At 47.8% G+C, this 21816-nt stretch overlaps 1 protein-coding gene across 4 annotated transcripts in view; it reads left to right on the forward strand.

Moving 5' to 3' along the window:
- The window catches only part of LOC142492501 (uncharacterized), a 93037-nt gene that overhangs the window by 12702 nt on the left and 58519 nt on the right, over positions 1-21816 (forward strand). For 3 of the 4 annotated variants that reach the window (XM_075595184.1, XM_075595185.1, XM_075595186.1), the window contains one exon: positions 16287-20732. The exons of the other annotated variant lie outside the window; for it this stretch is intronic. In XM_075595184.1, the coding sequence (XP_075451299.1) occupies positions 16287-18385 (2099 nt within the window). In that variant the 3' untranslated portion in view covers positions 18386-20732. Of the gene's footprint in view, positions 1-16286; positions 20733-21816 lie in introns of those variants that run through there. 4 annotated transcript variants of the gene reach the window in all.

Genomic DNA, 21816 nt, shown 5'->3' on the forward strand with positions numbered 1-21816 from the left:
GATGCCCTCCACCCAACCTGTGCCCTAAGTACAGGACTTCTGCCATCCCTACCATACACTTAGTGGGTTTTAAGGTAAGCCCAGCCTCCCTGATGCTATCCAGCACCGCAGCTACATATCTATGTGGGATTCCCAGGAATTACTAAAGACAGCAATGTCATCTAAGTAAGCCCTGGCATAGCTCTGCATCCCTTCCAGTAACCTATTGACCAGGCGTTGGAAGGTAGCCGGGGCATTCTTCATCCCAAATGGCATCACCAAAAACTAATAGAGGCAACTTGGAGTGATGAATGCTGACTTCTCCCTAGCCTCCAGGGTCAGGGGGATTTGCCAGTAACCTTTACTCAAATCCATGGTGGTCAGATACTTTGCCCCCGCGAGTTCATCTAGTAACTCATCCATGCGGGGCATGGGGTAAGCATCTGACCCCGTCACAGCGTTGAGCAACCGGTAGTCCACACAAAACCTGGTGGTCTTGTCCTTTTTAGGAACTAGGACTACTGGACTTGGCCAAGGGCTCTGGGACGGAGTAATTACCCCTAGGGTCAGCATCTCCTCAATCTCTCTCTCCATACTGGTCTTGACCTCTGCTGACACTCTATAAGCGTGCTTATGCAGAGGCTGCAGGTCCCCTGTGTGTACTGGGTGTTTGGTGAGATGTGTGGTCCCTGGCATGTCAGTGAAGAGGGCGCTATACTGAGCTAGCATGTCCCTGGCTTCTCCCTTCTGCCTAGCACTCAACAGTGCCCCTATCTCTACCTGCTCTACAGTGTTTCCTTGCCTTGCCTCCCCTAGGAGATCAGGCAGAGCATTGCTCGCCGGATCCTCCAGCAGGGGGCTACAAATGGCCAGCACTGCTCCCTTACTCTGTGTTCTGTACTCTTTCAACATGTTGATGTGGTATGTCTTGTGCCTCTCAGGCGCTACCTGTACAACATAGTTGCACTCATTCACCTTTCGGATAACCGAGTACGGTCCTGACCAGGCAGCCATAAGCTTGTTCTCCCGAGTGGGTTTGAGAACAAGTACCTGCTGTCCTGGGATGAATTCTCTGCTACGGGCCTGCAGGTCATACCATTGCTTTTGCTTGGTCGGAGCAGCCCTGAGGTGGTCCTGGGCCACCCCCATGAGCATCTCTAACCGGTCTCTGAGATCTACCACATACTGGATCACTGAAGCATCAGTAGCGGTAGTCTCCCCTTCCCATCCCTCCCGGAATAGGTCCAGAGGTCCACGTACCCTGCGGCCATATAGTAGCTCGAAGGGGGAGAAGCCTGTAGATTCTTGCGGTACCTCTCGGTAGGCAAACAGCAAGTGCTGCAGATGAATCTCCCAGTCTTTCCCCTCCGCCTCTATAAAGGTCCGAAGCATCTGCTTCAGGGTCCCGTTAAACCTCTCACATAATCCGTTTGTCTGGGGATGGTAAGGGGTAGTGTGCCGGTGTTGTACACTGCAGGGATCCCAGAGATAATGTAACAGTTCACTCATGAACTGCGACCCCTGATCGGTTAGGATCTAACTAGGGAAACCTACCCTAGCAAAAACGTTCAGCAAAGCTGCTGCCACTGTCTTGGCACTTATGGTGCCAAGCGCTACCGCCTCAGGGTACCGGGTGGCAAAATCCACCACCGTGAGGATGTAGCGCTTCCCTGACCTGCTAGGAATCATGAGGGGTCCTATCAGGTCCATCGCTACCTTCTGGAAGGGTTCCCCTATTATCGGTAGGGGTCTCAGGGGTGCCTTCACACGGTCGCCCGCCTTACCTACTCGCTGGCAGGCATCACAAGAGCGGCAGAAATTGCTCGCATCTCGGGATGCCCCCGGCCAGTAGTAACGCTGCAATAACCGGGCTCGCGTCCTGGTGACCCCCTGATGTCCCGCTAACGGAATAGAGTGAGCTACCCGTAATAATTGCTGTCGGTACCCCTGGGGCACTACTAGCTGTCGCTTACCGGTCAATCCCTTCTCTATCCCCGGGTTCCCTTCTTCTCTGTATAGGAGTCCCTTATGCCATAGGCAGCGTTCAGTGCCTTCCCCTGCCTGAGATTCGGACGCCCGAAGTCTCACGCCGGCCAGGGTAGGGTCTGCCTTCACTGCCTCCCTAAACTGGGCTCCTAAGTCTGGCCACCCCCCAGTCATGTCATTGTCAGGGGAAGGGGACAAGGTAAGGGGGAACAGTAAGTCAGCCTGTGGTTGCAACTGATCCTGGCTTACCTTCCCGGGCTCCTCTGTGCCCTCCGCTAACGTTGGTCCCAAAGGCTGGGGGACTGGAGCGGCCGCTGCCGGCATTGCCGCGGTCTGACTCTCGGTAACCGCCGCCACTGCAGCGGGCTGGGGCACACGGTCGTAGGTGCAGGTCATCGGTCCCAGGTCGTTGCCCAAAAGAATTTCAGCATCCAAACCGGGTAAAACCCCCACCTCCCGCACACCCTTGCCCACCCCCAATCCAAAAAGATGCGGGCCACCTGCAGGAAACGTGGCTCTCCGTCGGCCACAGTGATCTGCATCCCAGGGCCTGGGAGCAATTCCTCTGGCCGGACCATATCAGGTCGGACCAGGGTCACTGCAGCTCCTGAATCAAGCAAGCCGACTGCTTGCCGGTCACCGACTGTGACCGGGGTAAGATGTTTGCTCCGGCCGTCCGTCTGCTGCAGGTCTGCGCTGAGATGTCCTCCGCTCCTGGCTGTAGGCACCGATGAAACCAGGATAGGGGTGACATGGGACGTCTCGTTGGGAGTTGTTTCCATGACCGGTCCTGGTTCTTTGGTGGAAGCCACCCGCACGCGGGCTACCGGCTTCGCAGCTGGGGTGCGTTGCCCTCGATAGGGTCCATTGGAACGCAGGGGTTCCGGGCAATCTGGTCTGAGGTGACCAGTGCTGTTGCAATTGTAGCACCGGCGCTCATGCCGGAGCTCTCCTGCCTTCTGTGACCCGCTGCCCGCAGGCGGCTTTTGGGTCCACTGGGGGGTACTCACAGCTTTCTTGGCCGGCACCGGCGCGATCGCCGCTTTGGCTGGCGCCTTGGTGGTCATCTGGGAATGGCTGAGCACATAGTCATCTGCCATCCTCGCCGCCTCGGTGTAGGTCTTGGGCTTTTTATCATACACAAAAGCCCTCACCGCCGGCGGGCACTGCTGCATGAGCTGCTCCTGAAATATGAGGTCCAGCAGGCGTTGGTTGGTCCTGGCCTCAGAGCCCTCCACCCAGTGTAACCCGTACAAAGCCATGCGGGTCACATAAGTGACATAGGTCTCCTGAGGGTGCCTCTCCTCCAGCCGGAACTTACCCCGGTAAGCTTCAGGGGTAAAACCGTGCTGAAACAGCAAAAGTTCTTTCAGGTGGTCATAGTCATCAGCATACTCCTCTGTAAGCGCCATCAAAGTCTGTTTAGCCAAGCCGGAGAGTAGCAGGTCCAGACGTGCAACCCTATGCTGGGGAAGCACCTTGTACCTCCGGCACTGCATTTCAAAGTTCCTTAAAAACATGGCAATCCGATCAGTGCCCTCCACATACTTGGTGAGACTGTGCTTGTCCAGTTGGAGGTCATCTTTGGGGGGTCGGACCGGGGGGCAATAAGCGGGTCTGTTCACTGCCATAGAGATAAACTGTAGCCGCTCCTCCGGTGTCCCTCGGTCTCCCCACGCTGTAATCAGTGCCAACATTTCAGGGGTAAACGGACTGGTAGCCGCAGCTGCCAGTACCCCTCCTGCTGCACTCCTCCAGGGAGGTGCGCTTGTTCCCTCCCCGGGATTCTGCCGCCCCGGCACTGGGTTCAGTCCCTGATCTCCGGGCGGTGGTATAAGGGCAAGCTGAGCTGTCTCCAGATCCTCTGGATGCTCGGCTTCATAGGCTGTGATTGCGGCAACCATGTCCTCAACCTCCTGGTCTGCATATTCCAGTCCATAGTCACGGCACTTTTCTTTTAGCTGAGTTCTAGTTCTCAGGTAATAGATGCTTTCCTCTTCACTCATGGTTCTGGGTTGCAGCAGTGAGGTGGTGTGACAACTTGCGTTACTTGTTGCACTACTGTGTGTTCAATATCTTTAGTCCCAGGAACTTGCAATTACCATCAAGTTCCCACTGGATCACAGTACCCCGCAGAATACTGTAATCCAGGTCCAGTTCAATCCCACCGCTGCCACCAGTTTTATTAATATGCCTGTGACGATAGCCTACACAGGTCTATTAATATTACACAAAAATAACTGGGTTTGAACAGAACGAGGCTTAAGATATAATAAAGTGAAATCCTCAGCGGGGATCGACTTCTGCGCCCCATCTCCGTTCACAGATTCCTCCGCGGCTGCGGTTCGTCTCCTCCGGTGCTGTTGCTTGCTGTTTCGTCCAGTTCCTTTGTTGAGCTGTGATTGTTGGCGAGGTGAGGTAAAGCACAGGACGTCCGTTGGCTGTTATCTCCCTTTTCTTTGTGATGCGTCCGCTGGGCTGCTTTTCTGTGGCTTGCGTCCGGGGTTCCCGCTTCTCCGGTCTGCAGAATCTGCGGATGTCACATCCAGGATTGCGTTGCCTCATGGGACAGGAGGGACTTTTAAGGGGAACTTCTTCGGTTGCTGCTCAGGTCAACTGGGTGAAGGAATGAACTTGGAGGTAACTGAGGTAAGTGATTGCTGCGGTTCCTATCTAGGTCGCGGTTGTTTTTGGCCTGCCAGCCTCTCTGATGCTCTGATCTGGGGTTCTTCTGCATGCTGCCCCTGAGAGTGGGGGGGTCTTGGATCCAGTCGGCAGGGAAGCTTAGGTCCAGGGCTTTTGCGAACCGCGGGATATCCTCCGGGTGTCTGATTGTGAGATATTTACCATTTTTTGGAAGCCCCATTTGTACTTGATCTTCTTCTCGCGGAGCAGGAAGTTAATGGTTGCGTCTCTTTGCGCCGCAGTACTGTGCGCTTTGACAAATCATTATAAATTTGGAGGTGAGAATCCTGGAATTTGATGATCTCTTTGGTTCTGCATGCCTCCATTATTTGTTCCTTTATTGTGTATCTGTGAATGCAGGCTATTATGTCCCTTGTTCGGTTGGGATCTTCGGAGCGTGGCCCCAGGGCGCGATGGGCTCTATCCATCTCTATGTCCTTTGGTGTGAGGTCGGGGCACATTGAGACAAAAAAGTCCTGGAGATATGACCTGAGCTGACCAGGCAGAACCGCATCCGGGACGCCCCGGATTCTAATATTCTGGCGCCTGTCGCGATTTTCCTGGTCCTCAAGGCAGTCTCTTAGGCTGTTTACCTCTGCGCCTAGTCGAAATATTTCGTTGGCTGCCTCATCCTGGGATTGCGTGGTTTCGGCCATTTTAAGCTCAAGGGCCGTGGTGCGCTCTGTTAGGCCCGTTATTTCCTGTTTAAGTTCGTTTACCGCGACCCGCAGGTCATCTTGCAGTGAGGAGTGAAGTTTATTTAGCATTGTGGAGATCATCTCCTGCATAAATGCTCTTGTGAGTACTTCCTCCGGCTGTGGTGGGGTAGCCGTATTGCTCCGTTCGGTTGTACCCTGCTTGGGCCCACGTGTGCTCGCGGAGCCGGCGCCATCTTGTGATCTTAATGCAGCTTCTGAGCTCTTCTGTGAGGGGTAGAAGAACTTAGCGACTCCTGGGGTGGCTTGGGACTTGGATTTGCTCGCCATTCTTGTTGCTAGGGGTATTAGGGGGATTTGCGGCAGCAATTGTGGATGTTTTTAGGGGGGGAAAAGCGCTTATTCTGCTCTTATTATATCAGGGTCTGTGGAGCTCCTCTTCTACACAGCCTCTCTTATCGGCGTCCTGGACACGCCCCGGCCCAGTTAACCCTTTGACTCCCGTGTTAGGTCAGGGGATGGCCAAATGGGGTGTAACCCCTTTAATCCCGGGCCACCCCCTTTCTCCCTCTACAATTTCTCCCTGTGTCAAAACTGCCGTGTTTATTCCTAGTTAGGATATCGTTCATTTCATTATTGATTCCATTTGGTATATAATTCAGGATGTAGAACTTTTCATATTCAACAAGTCTGTCCACACATAATGACCTTGAGGTGACAATTTCCTTTGTTACGTTGGTTTATATCATGGTAGAAGTCTTCCACGTCGCTGTATGTGCGACTTTATGTTGGAGCATACACTTGGATTATTTGAAGCCTATATCTCTTTGTCAACTGAATGACAATTCTGGCTACTCTTTCCGATGAGCTTTCATTCAGTACTCTATGTTGTTTCTCTAGCTCTGGTTAACAATAAAGTCTCGCCACCGATTCTTTCAGTTTCTGTACCTCTGTTATATAACAGGTGTACACTTTTTAATTCAATGAGGCTTTAATCTTTTCTACTTGCTTCATTAATGCCAACAATATCCCATTTCATCTTACCAAGTTCGCCTTCCAGTTCTTGCAATTCTGCTTCATTGGAGAGAGTCCGGCATTTTTTTTATAGATAACCAGATTTAGGTTTAAATGACTGCTTTTGTTTAACCTTCTCCTCCATGCCTTGTTCTTCCAGAGAATGAGGGCCATTTCTTTTTAGTGTGTTTTAGATTGCGATTGAGACCATACTTGCCATGCCACGTTCATTTACTTGTACTTGCAGGCAAGTAGTTTCCCCACTGTCTTGGACATGTTGCCACGTTCTCGGCACTTTCAGCAGTGAGAAGAATTTGAGGGAAGTATATAAATATATTATATCATGCCTTTATTTTTGTAATACAAAATACATTGAGAAAAGGTTCTCTTCTTTTGATTTTAGTGATTATTTTGGTAATCCCATCTGCATTATCATCACTAGCTTTGATCATGAAGAGTATTCCCTCCCCACTGTACAAATTGGGCGAGAAGACTATCACCTCCTGGAAATATCACAGATGGTATTGCTAGGTCAACCCCCAAAAGAAATAGGTGGTTATTCCCCAGTTTAGTTTTTAGGACTACCCCCGTAAACCCATATATCTGATCATCACTGAGCGTTATCCCTTGTTCTTGCAATTTCTCATCTTCCTGCCCACGTGGTGGTCATCTATTGCCCAACTACCCCTACTCACCCCCCCCTTCTGTCTTTCTCTCTCACTTTGTATCCTAGCTCTCCTTTTTCTCCTCAGACTCCCCTGTTCTTCTCTTTGGGGACTTCAACTGCCAAATTGATGACCCCTCTCTCCCTTAGGCTTCCCGCTTTCTCTCTAACCTCTTCTTTTGGCCTTCAACAGTGGACTGCAGCCAGCACCCAGAAGGATAGCAACTACCTAGACCTGGTTTTCACTAAAAACATTTCCCTCTCTGATTTCACCATTTCCCTCTCTCCTATCTCTGACCATCATCTCCTCTCATTTTCTCTCTCTCACTTTTCCCCTTCTCCACCTCCATCTACCCCTCGTTTCTGCAGTGACCTGCACTCTATTAACCTATCAGCTTTTCATTCCACTTTGCACGCCTCCCTCTCCTCTCAGCTCTGCTCCAGACCCTGACAACCTGGTTAGGAACTACAACTTTGCCCTATCCTCCTCTCTTGATCTACATGCCACGCTTTCTCTCTGCCGTTCTCACCCTTCTAACCCCAGACCATGACTAAGTTCCCACACGCGCATGCTGCATTCCTGCACTCTGATCGCCTCTGGAGGAAATCTCACACTCTCGAAGACTTTCTCCACTGCAAATTTATGTTTCAACTGTGCCCTCTCCCAGGCTAAACAAACCTACTTTTCTTCACTAATCAACAGGCACAAGTCTAACCCATGCCGACTCTTTTCTGTCTTTGACTCCTTACTCAGACCATCCTCTGCTGCCTGTTTTTTCTTCCTCAATCTCACTTCAGGACTTTGCTGACTATTTCCAGGAAAAGGTGGAATACATACATCAGAACATCCCCTCTGTATCCTCCTCCCATCCTACACTTCTTCCTAACTCTCCTCCTGCCTTCCTTGATTTTTCCCGCTTTCAAAGAGGAGGATGTATCATTGTTGATCTCCTCTTCTCCCTCTACTACTTTCCCACTTGACCCCATACCCTCCCATCTCCTAATACCTCTTGCTCCTTCTATAATCCCTACACTAACACACATTTTTAATTCTTCCCTCTACTCTGGTACCTTCCCCTCCTCCTTCAAACATGCAACAGTTATACCATTACTCAAAAAGAGCAAACGTGACCATACCTGTCTTTCTAACTATTGTCCTGTAGCCCTCCTGCCTTTTGCCTCTAAACTCCTTGAATGTCTTGTATTCTCTCGCTTGCTCCATTTTCTCACCACCAATTTTCTCCTAGACCCTCTACCATCTGGCTTCCACACTGCTCACTCCACTGAAACAGCCCTCACGACAATAACTAATGACCTCCATGCTGCCAAAGACACTGCTCATATTACTCAACCTCTCTGCAGCATTTGATACTATGGATCAACCTCTTCTCCTTCACATTCTCCATAGTCTTGTTATACTTTTTGATGGTTTATCTTATTTGTAGCTGCAAAGGCAAACAGGATCTTATCTAGCTGTAAATGGGGAATTGATGGAAGGGTAGTAAGCATAATTTTGCCCCTCTATATAGCATTAGTAAGGTCACACCTTGAATATGGAGTACCGTTTTGTGCACCACTCTTATAAAAAAGACATTATGAAACTAGAAAAAGTACAGAGAAGATCCACCAAATTAATAAAGGAGATGGACAATCTAACTTATGATGAGAGGCTAGCTAAATTAGATTTATTTACATTAGAAAAGAGGCGTCTAAGAGGGGATATGATAACTATATACAAATATATTTGGTGACAATACAAGGGGCTTTCAAATGAACTATTCATCCCACGGGCAGTACAAAGGACTCAGGACCATCCCTTAAGGTTGGAGGAAAGGAAATTTCACCAGCAACACAGGAAAGGGTTCTTTACAATAAGGGCAGTTACAGTGTGGGCTTCATTACCCATGGAGCCTGTTTAAATATCTTTAAAAAAATAATAAAGTTGGACATCTTTTTAGAAAGGAAAGGTATACAGTGATAAACCAAATAAGTAAACGTGGGAAGGATGTTGATCCAGGGAGAAATCTAATTGCCATTATTTGGAGTCAGGAAGGAATTTATTTTCCCCCTTATGATATTTCACTTGGGATTTTTGTTTGCCTTCCACTGGATAAATATATATGGTAAATATAAATATAGGATAAAGTATCTGTTGTCTAAATTTAGCATAGGTTGAACATATCTTTTTTCAACCTTATTCAATGGCATGTAAGACATAAAATGGAGCAATTGAGGCGAGTTTAGGTGTCTATGTATACTTCTCTCACCTATCTTTACACTATATATTTCTATATGGTTGGATTAATATCATTAACTCACCAGTAAGACAGACCAGGATTTCCTTAACTTTACATCTCATGGAAAATTTCAATGATAATTCTGATTTGGAGGCTGTAAAGGTACACATATATAATCATTACAGTAATGAATAGAGGAATAGTACAGAATATGTATTACAATTAATTCACTGTGTTAGCTGCCAGGAACATACTGTATTGCGGGTCTTTGAGGTCCGCCACCCAAGTCATTGGGTTTTTTGTATATACAGCGGCCACAATTTTTTTTTTTTTCCACAAAAAGGTTTTTATTATTGGATTACAGTACATTGCATACAGTGTCTACCAACCCGCTATCTTTCTTTATTGTACTATAACCCAATTTTTCTTTTTTCTAACGTCCTCCGTTTTGACACAGACATACCGGGTAGACGCACTCACGGACCTAACAAACCAGACGGACACAGAAAAGGGGGGGGGGGGGGGAGGGGGGGCGAGCTCATTGTCTTCTCTGTGTTCACCGAGTCTACTCTTGTCTATTCTCAAAGGAGCAGCTTGTACCCGTGGGCGTTCTACTTACCGTCTGCCCTACCTGTTCCCCTTTTACACGCTGTCTGTACTGGTTCCTCATAGGAGAATGCATCTAGTTATATTATGGCATGATGGTGGCGGTATTCACCCCCGGGATGTCCGAGTGGTCTAGCCACTTGGTCCAAATTTTGAGGAAATTTGTGCCGGTGTCGTTGACCAGACTCGTCAACTGTTCCATCCGGCAAATATACCATATTCTGTTCCGAATTTTTGTAATTGTGGGTAGGTCTGGGAGCTTCCACATAGCTGCGAGTTCGCACCTCATGGCTGTTGCAAAGTGTGCAATCAATTTTTGCGCCGGTCTGTCTATTCCCCGAGTGCGCCTGCCCAGCAGGAACAGCCAAGGGTCTAGGGGGACCGGTCGTCCGAGAATACTCGTTAGCCAATCCTGGATTTCCTCCCATAGAGGAGCCACTTTTGGGCAACTCCACAGCATGTGAAGCAAGTCCGCCTGTTCCCCACATTGTTTTGGGCACAATGGTGGGTAGCCTTTGACGAACTTTGCTAATCGTGTTGGGGTGAGATACCACCTCATTAGGACTTTATATGCATTCTCCTTTAAGGTGGTGCATATAGAGCTTTTCGCTGCTGCCAGTACTATTGTGGACCAGTCTTTGTCTTCTAGCGTCTCCCCTAAGTCTGTTTCCCATTTAATTCTATAGTTAAGTTTAGTGTCAACGTCCTTTCCAGGGCAGACCACCTCTCTGTATATCCGAGAAGTAAGTCCCGATGTGTCCGTGCCTCTGGAACACAGCTGCTCAAAATTTGTGCGCTTGGGGCGTTTGGGAATTTTCATATAAAATGCTCGCACCTGGAGGTATCTAAAAAATTCAGAATTGGGCATCTCTGTTTCTGATCGAATTTGTTCGAATGTTTTGATAGCTTGGTTTCCCTCCAGGTGTAGTAGCCTAGTAATGCCTTTTGCTTTCCAGACCGCTAGGTTCTTGCGTAACATACCCGGAGCGAAATCAGGGTTCCCCGTAATCGGGGTCATAAGTGTGTGCTGGTTTGTCAGGGCACACTTGTGTTTGGTGTTCTCCCAAGTAGCCAACGAGCAATTCACTGTGGCCAGCGGCTCACTCAAGGTCTGATATATCTTTTTGGGTAGCCAAATTAGATCCTTTATCTCTACGGGGTCACAGCAAGCCTTTTCCAACTCAACCCACCTTCGCAGGCTAGGTTGCATGTGCCACTGAATAATTTGGGTTAATTGTGCCGCTTTGAAGTACGATATCAAGCAAGGTACCCCCAAACCTCCTCTAACTGTTGGCCTTGTGAGGATGCTATTTTTTATACGTGATTTTTTATTACCCCAGACGAATTTCACCATAGAGGACTGTAAGCGGAGGATGTCGTCTCTGTTCACTTGTATCGGAAGGGTCTGAAACAGATACAAGATTCGGGGGAGGAGATTCATCTTAAGGCACTGGATCCTGCCGATCCACGAAATTGTGTGGCCTGACCAGATCCGTAGATCCTCCTTCAGAGTCCTAATTAGCCTGGGGTAGTTGGCTTTGTAGAGGGCGTCGTAGTTTTTGGTTATATAGATACCTAAATATTTAATGTAGGAGGCTTGCCATTTGAAATTAAAATTTAGTTCAATCAATTTTTCGGTGACCTTTGGCAGGTTGATATTTAGTGCTTCTGATTTTGTCTGATTGATTTTGAATCCCGAAATCTTATTAAAATTGTCTAGCAAACTGAAGACATTTGGCAGGGAGGTAAGGGGTTTGGATAACATTAGTATAATGTCATCTGCATACAGGGCCACTTTGTGTGACTGATCATTTATCTGTATACCTGTTATGTCGGGGGAGTTGCGGATGTGTGCCGCTAGGGGTTCTATACATAATGCAAAAATGAGTGGGGACAGGGGGCATCCCTGTCTGGTGCCGCTCTTTATAGGAAAGTCATCCGACGGGAAGCCCTGGTGTCTGACCTTCGCCCTCGGTTCCCTGTAAAGAGCCAGAATAGCTCCCAACATTCTCCCCCCTATGCCGAACATTCCCAGCGTCTCTGTGAGATAGGGCCAATCGATGCGGTCGAAGGCCTTTTCAGCGTCCAGACTCAATGCCATAGACGGGATGCGTTTTCTATGTGCCAAATCAATTAAATCTATTATCCGTCTAGTATTGTCTGTAGCTTGCCTCCCGCATATGAACCCTACTTGATCGGGGTGGACCAGCTTCGGCATGACTATATTCAGACGGTTAGCTAGCAATTTGGAGAAGATTTTGGTGTCTGAATTGATGAGAGAAATAGGCCGGTAGCTTTTGCAATCCGCTGGGTCCTTTCCTGGTTTGGGGATCACTGTTATAGACGCTTGGAGCATCTGACCAGGGATAGGGGCACCATCTAAGAATGAGTTAAATAATCGGGCCAGGTGAGGCACTAGTGTTTTTCTGAATTTTTTATAGTATAGGTTAGAGAAGCCATCCGGGCCTGGGGCTTTGGACGGCTTTAGTGCTTTTATTACCTCTGCTATTTCCTCACCTGAGAAGTCTTCCTGTAATGCCTCCCTTTCCAATCTGCTCAGGCTGGGTAGTTTTGCCTCAGTTAGAAATGTCTTCAGCTGCCTATGAGTACTCTCACAATGGGAGACCTTCGCCCCATCATATAGGGTCTCATAGTAATTTTTGAAAGCCTCTACAATTTGTTTGGGATCAGAAGTAAGGTCACCTTTCTTGGTTCGAATGGCTTGAATATGGAAATTACGGTTACAGTTTTTGAGTTTATTGGCAAGTGGGGTATCTGGCTTGTTCGCTTTCTCATAGTATCGTCGCCTAGACCAGGTCAGCTCCTTCTCCGCTCGGGAGGACATCAATAAATTTAGTTTTGTTTTAGTGTCGCGCCAGGCCTGTAAGGTCTGCGCTTGTTTGTTATTTTTGTGTAGGGCAGAGAGGGCTGTTAACTCTGATTGGAGAATCTTAATTTTATTTTCCCTTGCTTTTTTCCGCCTACTTGCTATCCCTATGAGCTCTCCGCGGAGAGTCGCCTTATGGGCCTCCCATAGGGTGGATTGTGATGTCACGCTACCGACATTCTCCTCAAAATAGACCCTGATTTTATCCCTTATTGCTGTTTCAATTTCGGGGATTTTTAGCAGAGATTCGTTAAGCTTCCATGTCGCTCCTGGTCTGTCTAGTCTGAAATCTGTGCACCGCAGCTCGATGGGTGCATGATCTGACCATGAAATATCATGGATGCCCGTATGGGAGATCTGCGAAACCATTCTATTGGACACAAAGAGGTAGTCTATCCTGCTGTATCTGTCATGTGGATGTGAATAGAATGTGTACTCCTTCTCTCCCGGGTGTTGTTCCCGCCAAATATCTACCAGTCTGTTTGTCCTGAGACCTTGGGTCCAGATTGCTCTGCTTTGTGTGTGTTTCGGTGTTCTGGGCGTGCACCTGTCGGCTTTCGGATCTAGAGTGAGGTTGAAATCCCCACCTAGTATTATTCCGCCCTGCGCCACTCTATGTAGAGTTGTGAAGAATTTCGTAAAGAAGGTGTCGGCCCCTTCGTTGGGAGCGTAGACATTGGCTATTGTGAGGGGTTGTCCACCCACCTCACCTACTATTATTAAGAAACGTCCGTTCTTGTCTTTTTTTGTTAGGGTTGTGTTAAACGTCAGGCGGTTGTGTAACAAGGTTGCTACCCCTCTCTTTTTTATATTGGCTGATGCAGAGAGCCATGTTCTATATCTGGTGTCCAGATATTTAGGGGAACTGGTCTTTGAGAAGTGGGTCTCTTGGAGTAGTATTATGTCGGGGTCCTGTCGTCGGTAGTCAGTAAATGCTATTTTCCTTTTTAGGGGGCTATTAAAACCTTTTATGTTGTGCGATAAGATGGTGAAATCCTTACCCATTGGTGTTTTCAATATGGGATGCTGCGTTACCTCTTTCTGTCTGGGTCATGTTGTGCTTCAGCGTATGGTTCAGTGAACTGCTTTGTAGATTGCTCGTCTGTATAGGGAAGAAACATTGGGGTACACACATTGGGGACATGGGGGGGACAACAAATAAACCTTGGTAACTTTCGGCGACCTCAGGGAACCGAGTCCCCCTGGACGCCTGAACTGCCCCTCGTGGGGTTCCGGTTCGGGTGGGCCCACCTCCGACCTTGCCAGACTGAGCTTGACCCGTTTTCACCGGCCCACCGGGGTCTTTCATGGGTCCCTTGGGGTCTAACCCCCAAGTATCCATGAGGAGACTCATGCCGACGGCAAAGGGGCAACCACCCCCCCCCACCGTTTTTAAACATAGTTTATGGCAAACCTTCGTAGCCAATGCGACCGTCCAGCATCTTCAGGGCCGCAGGCAGCTTTGTTGTGGGTGTAACTTATCTGTGTGGGGCACTCTTCCTACTTCTATGCTCCTGCCCTCTGTAGGATCTCTCTATTTCTTGTTACCTACATGGGCCTGTACATGTACTCCCCTCCCTCTACGTGTTCTGTTGCTGGGACTCTTCCTTCTGGTGTGTGTGTCTATGTATTCATGTGCCCCTTTGGCTGCTTCTGCCTCTGGTGTCTTCTGTGTGGTACTATTAAGACCTAACCTACCTTCGCTGGGTATTCTCCCTCTCCCTACCTCCCCTGGTGTGCTGTCGCTGCCTGCCTGGGCTATGTGTGGGTCTTATGACCCTGCAGTTTGTCCGGGGTAGCTGTCTTTCCGGTTCTTGTCGCGGTTCTGGCGCTTCCGGATGACGTGGCTCTCTTTTTCCCCCAACCGGTCGCCTCTACCAAGATGGCCGCGCGGCCATATCCGGTGACGTCCTTCCGGTCTTTGGTCTTTAGCAGCCGGATGTCGATGGGAGCGGACGTCTTCCCGCGCTGGGCTCTTCTTCTTCCGGCCGTGCAGCTTTCATCCCGCCACGAGTGACGATGCCGCCATCTTCCTTGGGTGCGTGCCACGCGCCTCTTCCGGGTTGCGGGGCAGCCAGTATCTCCAGCATTGCAGGTAGGTTTCTTTCTTTTTTTTTCCTCAGGCGTGGCTTGAAACCTTGGGGCAGCGTGTACATGTCCCTTATCGAGTAGGTGGTGCTGTGGCAATATGCAGTCCACTTTTGCTGCTCGGTGCTCCTAGGTGCTAGCGGCCTTGTTAAACCAAACTTCGTGCCATAACTTGTAGGCAAACAAACAGATTAATAGTGTATATTTTATTTTGGCAGAACTTTATTCACTCTTTCTCCTGCTCAGTGGTAGCTCGGGTCTTCCGGGATGTGCCGGCCTGTTGCCACTCATTGTCCGGTTCTGCCTCTTTCCGTGGGCTCCTGGCTTCTCCCGTTGTTACCCCCAGCCTGCGCAGGAATTCATCCCCCTCCTCTGGGTTTTTCATTGAGGTGACCCTCCCGTTTCTGATGACTAGCAGTCCAAACGGAAAGGTCCACCGATACCGGATCGCTCTGTCTCTGAGGAGGCGGGTGATAGGTTGTAGTTTCAGGCGTCTGGCCAGGGTCAGAGGGGACAGATCTTGAAAGAGTTGTATGGAGACCCCCTCAAACTTACAGGCTTCTTCCCCCCGGGCTTTTGTGAAGATTGCCTGCCTGGTGCGGAAGTAATGCAATCGAGCAATCACATCTCTCGGTTGTGCATTCGCCAGCGGTTTGTTCCTTAAGGCTCTATGGCATCTATCCATCATTAGTTCTGCCACTGGGGTGTCGGGGAGCAGCGTCGCCATCCATCTTGTGAGGAACTCTTCTATTTCCCCTATGTCCTCGGGTATGCCGCGGACACGGATGTTACTCCGTCGGTCCCTGTTCTCTGCGTCCTCCTGTCGCTCGGCCAGCTCTGTAATTTGGCTTTGTAGGTGGGAGGAACGTTTTTCGGATTTTTTGACCGCTGAGGAGACCGCCACCATTTTGTCTTCCAGGGCCCCAGTTCTTGCTCCCAGGCCCTGTACCTCCTGCCGGAGTTCCTGTATTTCGGCTCTGAACAACGACTTCATGTCGTTGTATAGCCGGTCAAAATCACAACGCCGTACGGGCCGCTGTTCTGGCGTCTCCTCCCGGTCCTCTTCGTGGTCCGACCCCGATCCTGGTGCTGAGCCGGGCGCCATTTCTGCTCTCCCGTCTCTGGATGTAGATCGACTTAAATATCGCCTGAGATCTCCTGTATTCTTCTTTTTTGTGGATGGTGGGGCCATCTCTGTGGATTCCGACGTCGGTAGCAGAAAATTTAAAGTGTGCACTGTGCGTTTGTATTGCCTTTATTTGAGTCTTGCTTTGGCGGGGGTAGGAGCTACTAGATTAGGCAGCTATTCCCCTCACCATCGCGCATGCCAGCGGCCACAATTTTAAAGCCATGGGTATAGAGTGAACAGAACATTTTGTTAATTAAGTAGTGATCAAGTAAATTCTGCAAAGTATTTTTTATTCATAATTTGCTTTACAGATTGAAAACATTTGAGTTCTGTCTTTTTTGTTTACTTTTGTTAGAGAACTGCCTAACCGAGGAGCAGAACTGGAGCGCTGATATGTCCAGAAGCTTGTTCACTTCCTGCACCCCTGAAGTGCCAAAAACCAATGATTCCTACCACATGTTGGGCATGTGCAAGGAACCAGTGCCACATGATTGTGAATTTACAGGCCTTGTACAGCTCACAGCACAGACTGACTCCAAGTATGGGACAAGCAAAAGATACCGGAGAGATTCAAGAAGTAGCTGCAGTGCTCAGCTTTTTGTGTGTAAGTGTGGGGAAAACTTCTCACTTAATAGGGATTTGATCACACACCTTTGTGTCCACACTAGCAAGCAACCCTTTACCTGTAACGACTGTGGAAAACATTTTTCACTGAAGGGGAAACTCCTATCACACCAGAGGATTCACACAGGGGGGAAACCTTACACATGTACAGTGTGTGCGAAAAGCTTTTCACGGAAGGACAGTCTCGTCACACACCAGAGGATTCACACAGGGGAGAATCTTTACACATGTACAGAGTGTGGGAAATGCTTTTTACAGAAGGGCTATCTCGTCACACACCAGAGGATTCACACAGGGGAGAAACCTTACACATGTTCAGAGTGTGGGAAAAGCTTTTTACAGAAGGGCCAGCTCGTCATACACCAGAGGATTCACACAGGGGGGAGACCTTACACATGTTCAGAGTGTGGGAAAAGCTTTTTACAGAAGTGCCATCTCGTCACACACCAGAGGATTCACACAGGGGAGAAACCGTACACATGTACAGAGTGTGAGAAACAATTCAGTGATAAGAGCGGCTTCCTCAGACACCAGAGGATTCACACAGGGGAGAAACCGTACACATGTACGGAGTGTGAGAAACAATTCAGTGATAAGAAAGGCCTCCTCAGACACCAGATGGTTCATACAGGGGAGAAACCTTACACATGTTCAGAGTGTGAGAAAAAATTCTGTCATAAGAGAAGCCTCCTCACACACCAGAGGATTCACTCAGGGGAGAAACCTTACACATGTTCAGAGTGTGGGAAAAGCTTTTCACGGAAGGACAGTCTCGTCACACACCAGAGTATTCACTCAGGGGAGCATCCTTACACATGTTCAGAGTGTGGGAAACGCTTTTCACGGAAGGACAGTCTTGTCACACACCAGAGGATTCACTCAGGGGAGAAACTTCACACATGTACAGAGTGTGAGAAACAATTCTGTGATGAGAAACGCCTCCTCAGACACCAGATGATTCATACAGGGGTGAAACCTTACAGATGTACAGAGTGTGAGAAACAATTCAGTGATAAGAGCAGCCTCCTCACACACCAGATGATTCATACAGGGGAGAAACCTTACACATGTACAGAGTGTGAGAAACAATTCAGTGATAAGAAATGCCTCCTCAAACACCAGATGATTCATACAGGGGTGAAACCTTACACATGTACAGAGTGTACAAAAAGGTTTTCAAAGAAGGACCATCTATTCCAACACCAGAGGATTCACACAGGAGAGAAACCTTACACATGTACAGAGTGTGAGAAACAATTCAGTTGTAAGAGCAGCCTCCTCTTACACCAGAGGATTCACACAGGAGAGAAACCTTACACATGTACAGAGAGTACAAAAAGGTTTTCAAAGAAGGACCATCTATTCCAACACCAGAGGATTCACACAGGAGAGAAACCTTACACATGTACAGAGTGTGAGAAACAATTCAGTGATAAGAAATGCCTCCTCATACACCAGAGGATTCACACAGGAGAGAAACCTTACACATGTACAGAGTGTGAGAAACAATTCAGTTTTAAGAGCAGCCTCCTCATACACCAGAGGATTCATACAGGGGAGAAACCTTTCAGATGTACGGAGTGCTGGGAAAGCTTTTTCTTTAAGAGCCAGTTCCTAACGCACTACAAAATTCACACAGGGGCAAAACCTTCCATATGTACAGAGTGTGATAAAGAATTCAGTGATAAGAGCAGCCTCTCCATGCACCAGAGGATTCATGCAGGGGAGAAACCTTTCAGATGTACGGAGTGCGGGGAAACCTTTTCACGGAAGGACTATCTCCTCAAACACCAGATGATTGAACACGTGAATAATGTCTCCTCTGTGTGAGTGTGAGAAGCAATTCATTAGTAAGAATGCCCTCTCCCATATTTGTTACATATGCCTTCTCACGAGGTCCCAATGGCCATAAAAGACAACCCATTACTATTCAGCACATATAAAGCGTGGTATAGAGCCAGGAAAACACTCTCTTTACAAAGGAACAAGTCGCTATTTCTTCTGTTCACTAAAAACCTGCGGTTTCAGGAAGGGAAGGCGAATTACCCTTTTGAGGCCTGGGAAAAGAAGGGAATCCTTGGAATAGGGCAGCTCCTGCATAAACTAAATCACACAATTTACTCATTCCAGGAACTGAACGATAAATACGCACTACCTAACACACAATTCTTTGCATACCTACAGGCCAGGCATTACGCACTGACATCACTAAACGACTTCCCAACAGCAGATAGAGACAATCAACTTGACGCTCTCTTCCAAAGGACAAAATATGGGAAAATCTCAATATCAAATTTTTATCAATGTCCGAAGAAAACATTACGTTTTGATGGCAACACACCGGGAATGGGAGCTTGGTTAACAGACTGCCCAAAACTAAATATGGAGACTATCATGACACAGTTTGGGAAATCGTTGAAAATCATCCCATCCACAATATACCAAGAAATGCACTACAACATTTTACATAGAACATATACTGCGCCCAAATTCAGATACAAAGCAAAATTATCTCTGGACAGTAAATGTACAAAGTGTGCAGTCCCACAGGCAGATCTTATGCACTGCCTATGGAACTGCCCAGTGGTCTAAGAGTTCTGGTCACGAATAGACAAGTACTGCAATGATTCCCTAAATACAATAATCCATATAGATCCCGAATATGCGATTTTTAATATCATAAACCTAAACGCTGAAGGGGCAGCAGGGGACCAAACTGATAACAGCAAACTGAAACAAATTATAGCTATGGCCGCAAGGAAAACAATCTTACAACAATGGATACATAACACTCCCCCATCTCTGCAGCTGTGGAGGGAAAAAATGTTTAGTATATTCACATTAGACTGGGGAGAAGCCACGACGGACAACGAAAAAAAAGCGGAACAATTCTTCCAAATCTGGGAAAGCTTCATTGCCGCACAGTCAGACGAGACAAAGACAAAAATCAAAGAAAACTTAAAACACACAACATGGTAAGCAACACGCACACTAACTAGGAATCCCCCAATAAGATTCTGAACACTACACCATTAATAAAAAAAACAAGACGGGGGGGGGGGGGTTTAGAAAAGTACCCAATAGGACTATGGACGATACCATAAGACTAGTGAAATAAATACCTCAGGATATCAGACAGAGGTGTATGGGTCGAACAGGAGTGGCGAAAAGAGTACAAACATAATGAAGGAGGGAAGAGCACTTATATAAAATGACTTGGTTAGTCTGTCAGAGGTTGAAAACAGACGAAGCAAAGGCTGGGGTATACTATCAAGAGGGAATAAGTTGAAGGTAAAATGATATAACGGATTGACATAGTACAAGTAAATGTTTACACATTGAGTTGAAGGTTCAAGTGTTACTATATTAAAAATAAAAAGGAAATAATGCAAAACAAATATTGTATGGAACATAAAGAGATACCTGTATAAGAATCTGCTACATTATGCATGTTAAAAATATACTGTATGTACAAGTCTGCAGAATTTCCAATAAAAATATTTATAAAAAAAAATGCCCTCTCCAGACACCAGATGTTTCACACAGCGGTGAAACCGCTCCGATGTACAGTGGGCGTGAAAATTGGTTTATTAGCAAAGGCTTTTTTTTTTTATGCAATGTATTTTATTTTGTGGTTCTTTTTAATTTTTAGGTTGCCGTTGATATGGAAATCTGGACTAAAAGGGTCTTTCTGTTGATAGAGGGGGCCAGAGCTGCTTGTAATGTAATAACTACATGTGGTGAATGGGTTAAATGTGTGTGTATGTCCAGATGACTAATGGTTCTGCTCTCATTTAAAAAAAACTGTCATTAGACAGTTTTACAATCAACAACAGGGTTGGTCATTCTTCCAGAGTATGTGATAGACTGTATTCTGTTGTGGTCAGTTTTTACAAGATAAAAACAGATATAGAATTGTTGAGAAAAGACAAGTCAGCCTTTTAAAGCTGCAGTTCAGTCTTTTTTTTTTTTTTAATTTATTTTTTTACTTTAATAGCTTCATGTGGGCAATCTCTATTTACCTAAAGAACTGTATAGCTGTCAGTCAACCCGTTCTCCATGTATTAATCGGCGAAATTTTTGTGACGTATTAAAAGCTTCCATTTGTTTATAATTTGCCTCCGGCAGTCAGTGGAAGACTCATGAATATTCATGAGTCTCCCAGTGACGTGTGCTCGCTCCCGATCTGCCGCTGTGTGGTGCCCCCTTCTGCCCGATCCCTGTGGCTGTCAGCCTGCGCGAGATGGAGGGGGTTTGTGCCGCCAGTGGGGAGGGGGGAGCGGGAGATGTGTCCTGCTCCGATCCCTGTGCCTGCCTCCCTGCCCGTGCGGGAGATGCAGGGGGGTTGCGCTGCCTTGTGGGGGGTGGGGAAGGGAGGGGGGAGCGAGAGATGTGCCCCCTTCTGCCCCGCTCCCTGTGCCTGCCTCCCTGCCCGCACGGGAGATGCAGGGGGGTTGCGCTGCCCCCGTGGGGGGTGGGGAAGGGAGGGGGGAGCGGGAGATGTGCCCCCTTCTGCCCCGATCCCTGTGCCTGCCTCCCTGCCCGTGCGCGTGGGAGATGCAGGAGGGTTGTGTCCCGGAGCAGTGGTGGCAGCAAGGTGGTGATTGTGTGTGTGTGTGTATATATATATATATGTGTGTGTGTGTGTATATATATATATATATATGTGTGTGTGTGTGTGTATATATGTGTGTGTGTGTGTGTGTGAGTGTGTGTATATATATATATATATATATATATGTGTGTGTGTGTATATTAGTGTGTCACCACAAGTACCCAGTCACCCACCCACCCACTCACCCTCTCCCGCCCACCCACCCTCTCCCACCCACCCTCTCCCTCACTCATTTATATCTGGCTTTTTTTACTAGATTAGTAAGGAACTATGTACAGTAACAAGGACTAGTTGTAGTAAAGTATAAATGTAATACAATAAATAAACGGTTATGTCAAAAACAAATGTTATTAGTTCTGACTAGGAATTTTATTCCATTTCTTTTTTTAAAAGGCGGGACTGGGGCAAGTAGATTTTTGGGTGATTTGTCTAGATAGAGGTGTGTGTGTGTGTGTGTGTGTGTGTGTGTGTGTGTGTGTGTGTGTGTGTGTGTGTGTGTGTGTGTGTGTGTGTGTGTGTGTGTGTGTGTGTGTGTGTGTGTGCGCGCACACACACAAGCGGTCTGACAGAAGTATTCTCTGACTTCCAGTGTCTGCCGCTGCTACAGCGTAACTCCTCCCTACAGCCCTCCTGTCCCGCTCCTGTC

Source organism: Ascaphus truei, chromosome 4, assembly GCF_040206685.1.
Source record: "Ascaphus truei isolate aAscTru1 chromosome 4, aAscTru1.hap1, whole genome shotgun sequence".
Lineage (NCBI taxonomy): Eukaryota > Metazoa > Chordata > Amphibia > Anura > Ascaphidae > Ascaphus > Ascaphus truei.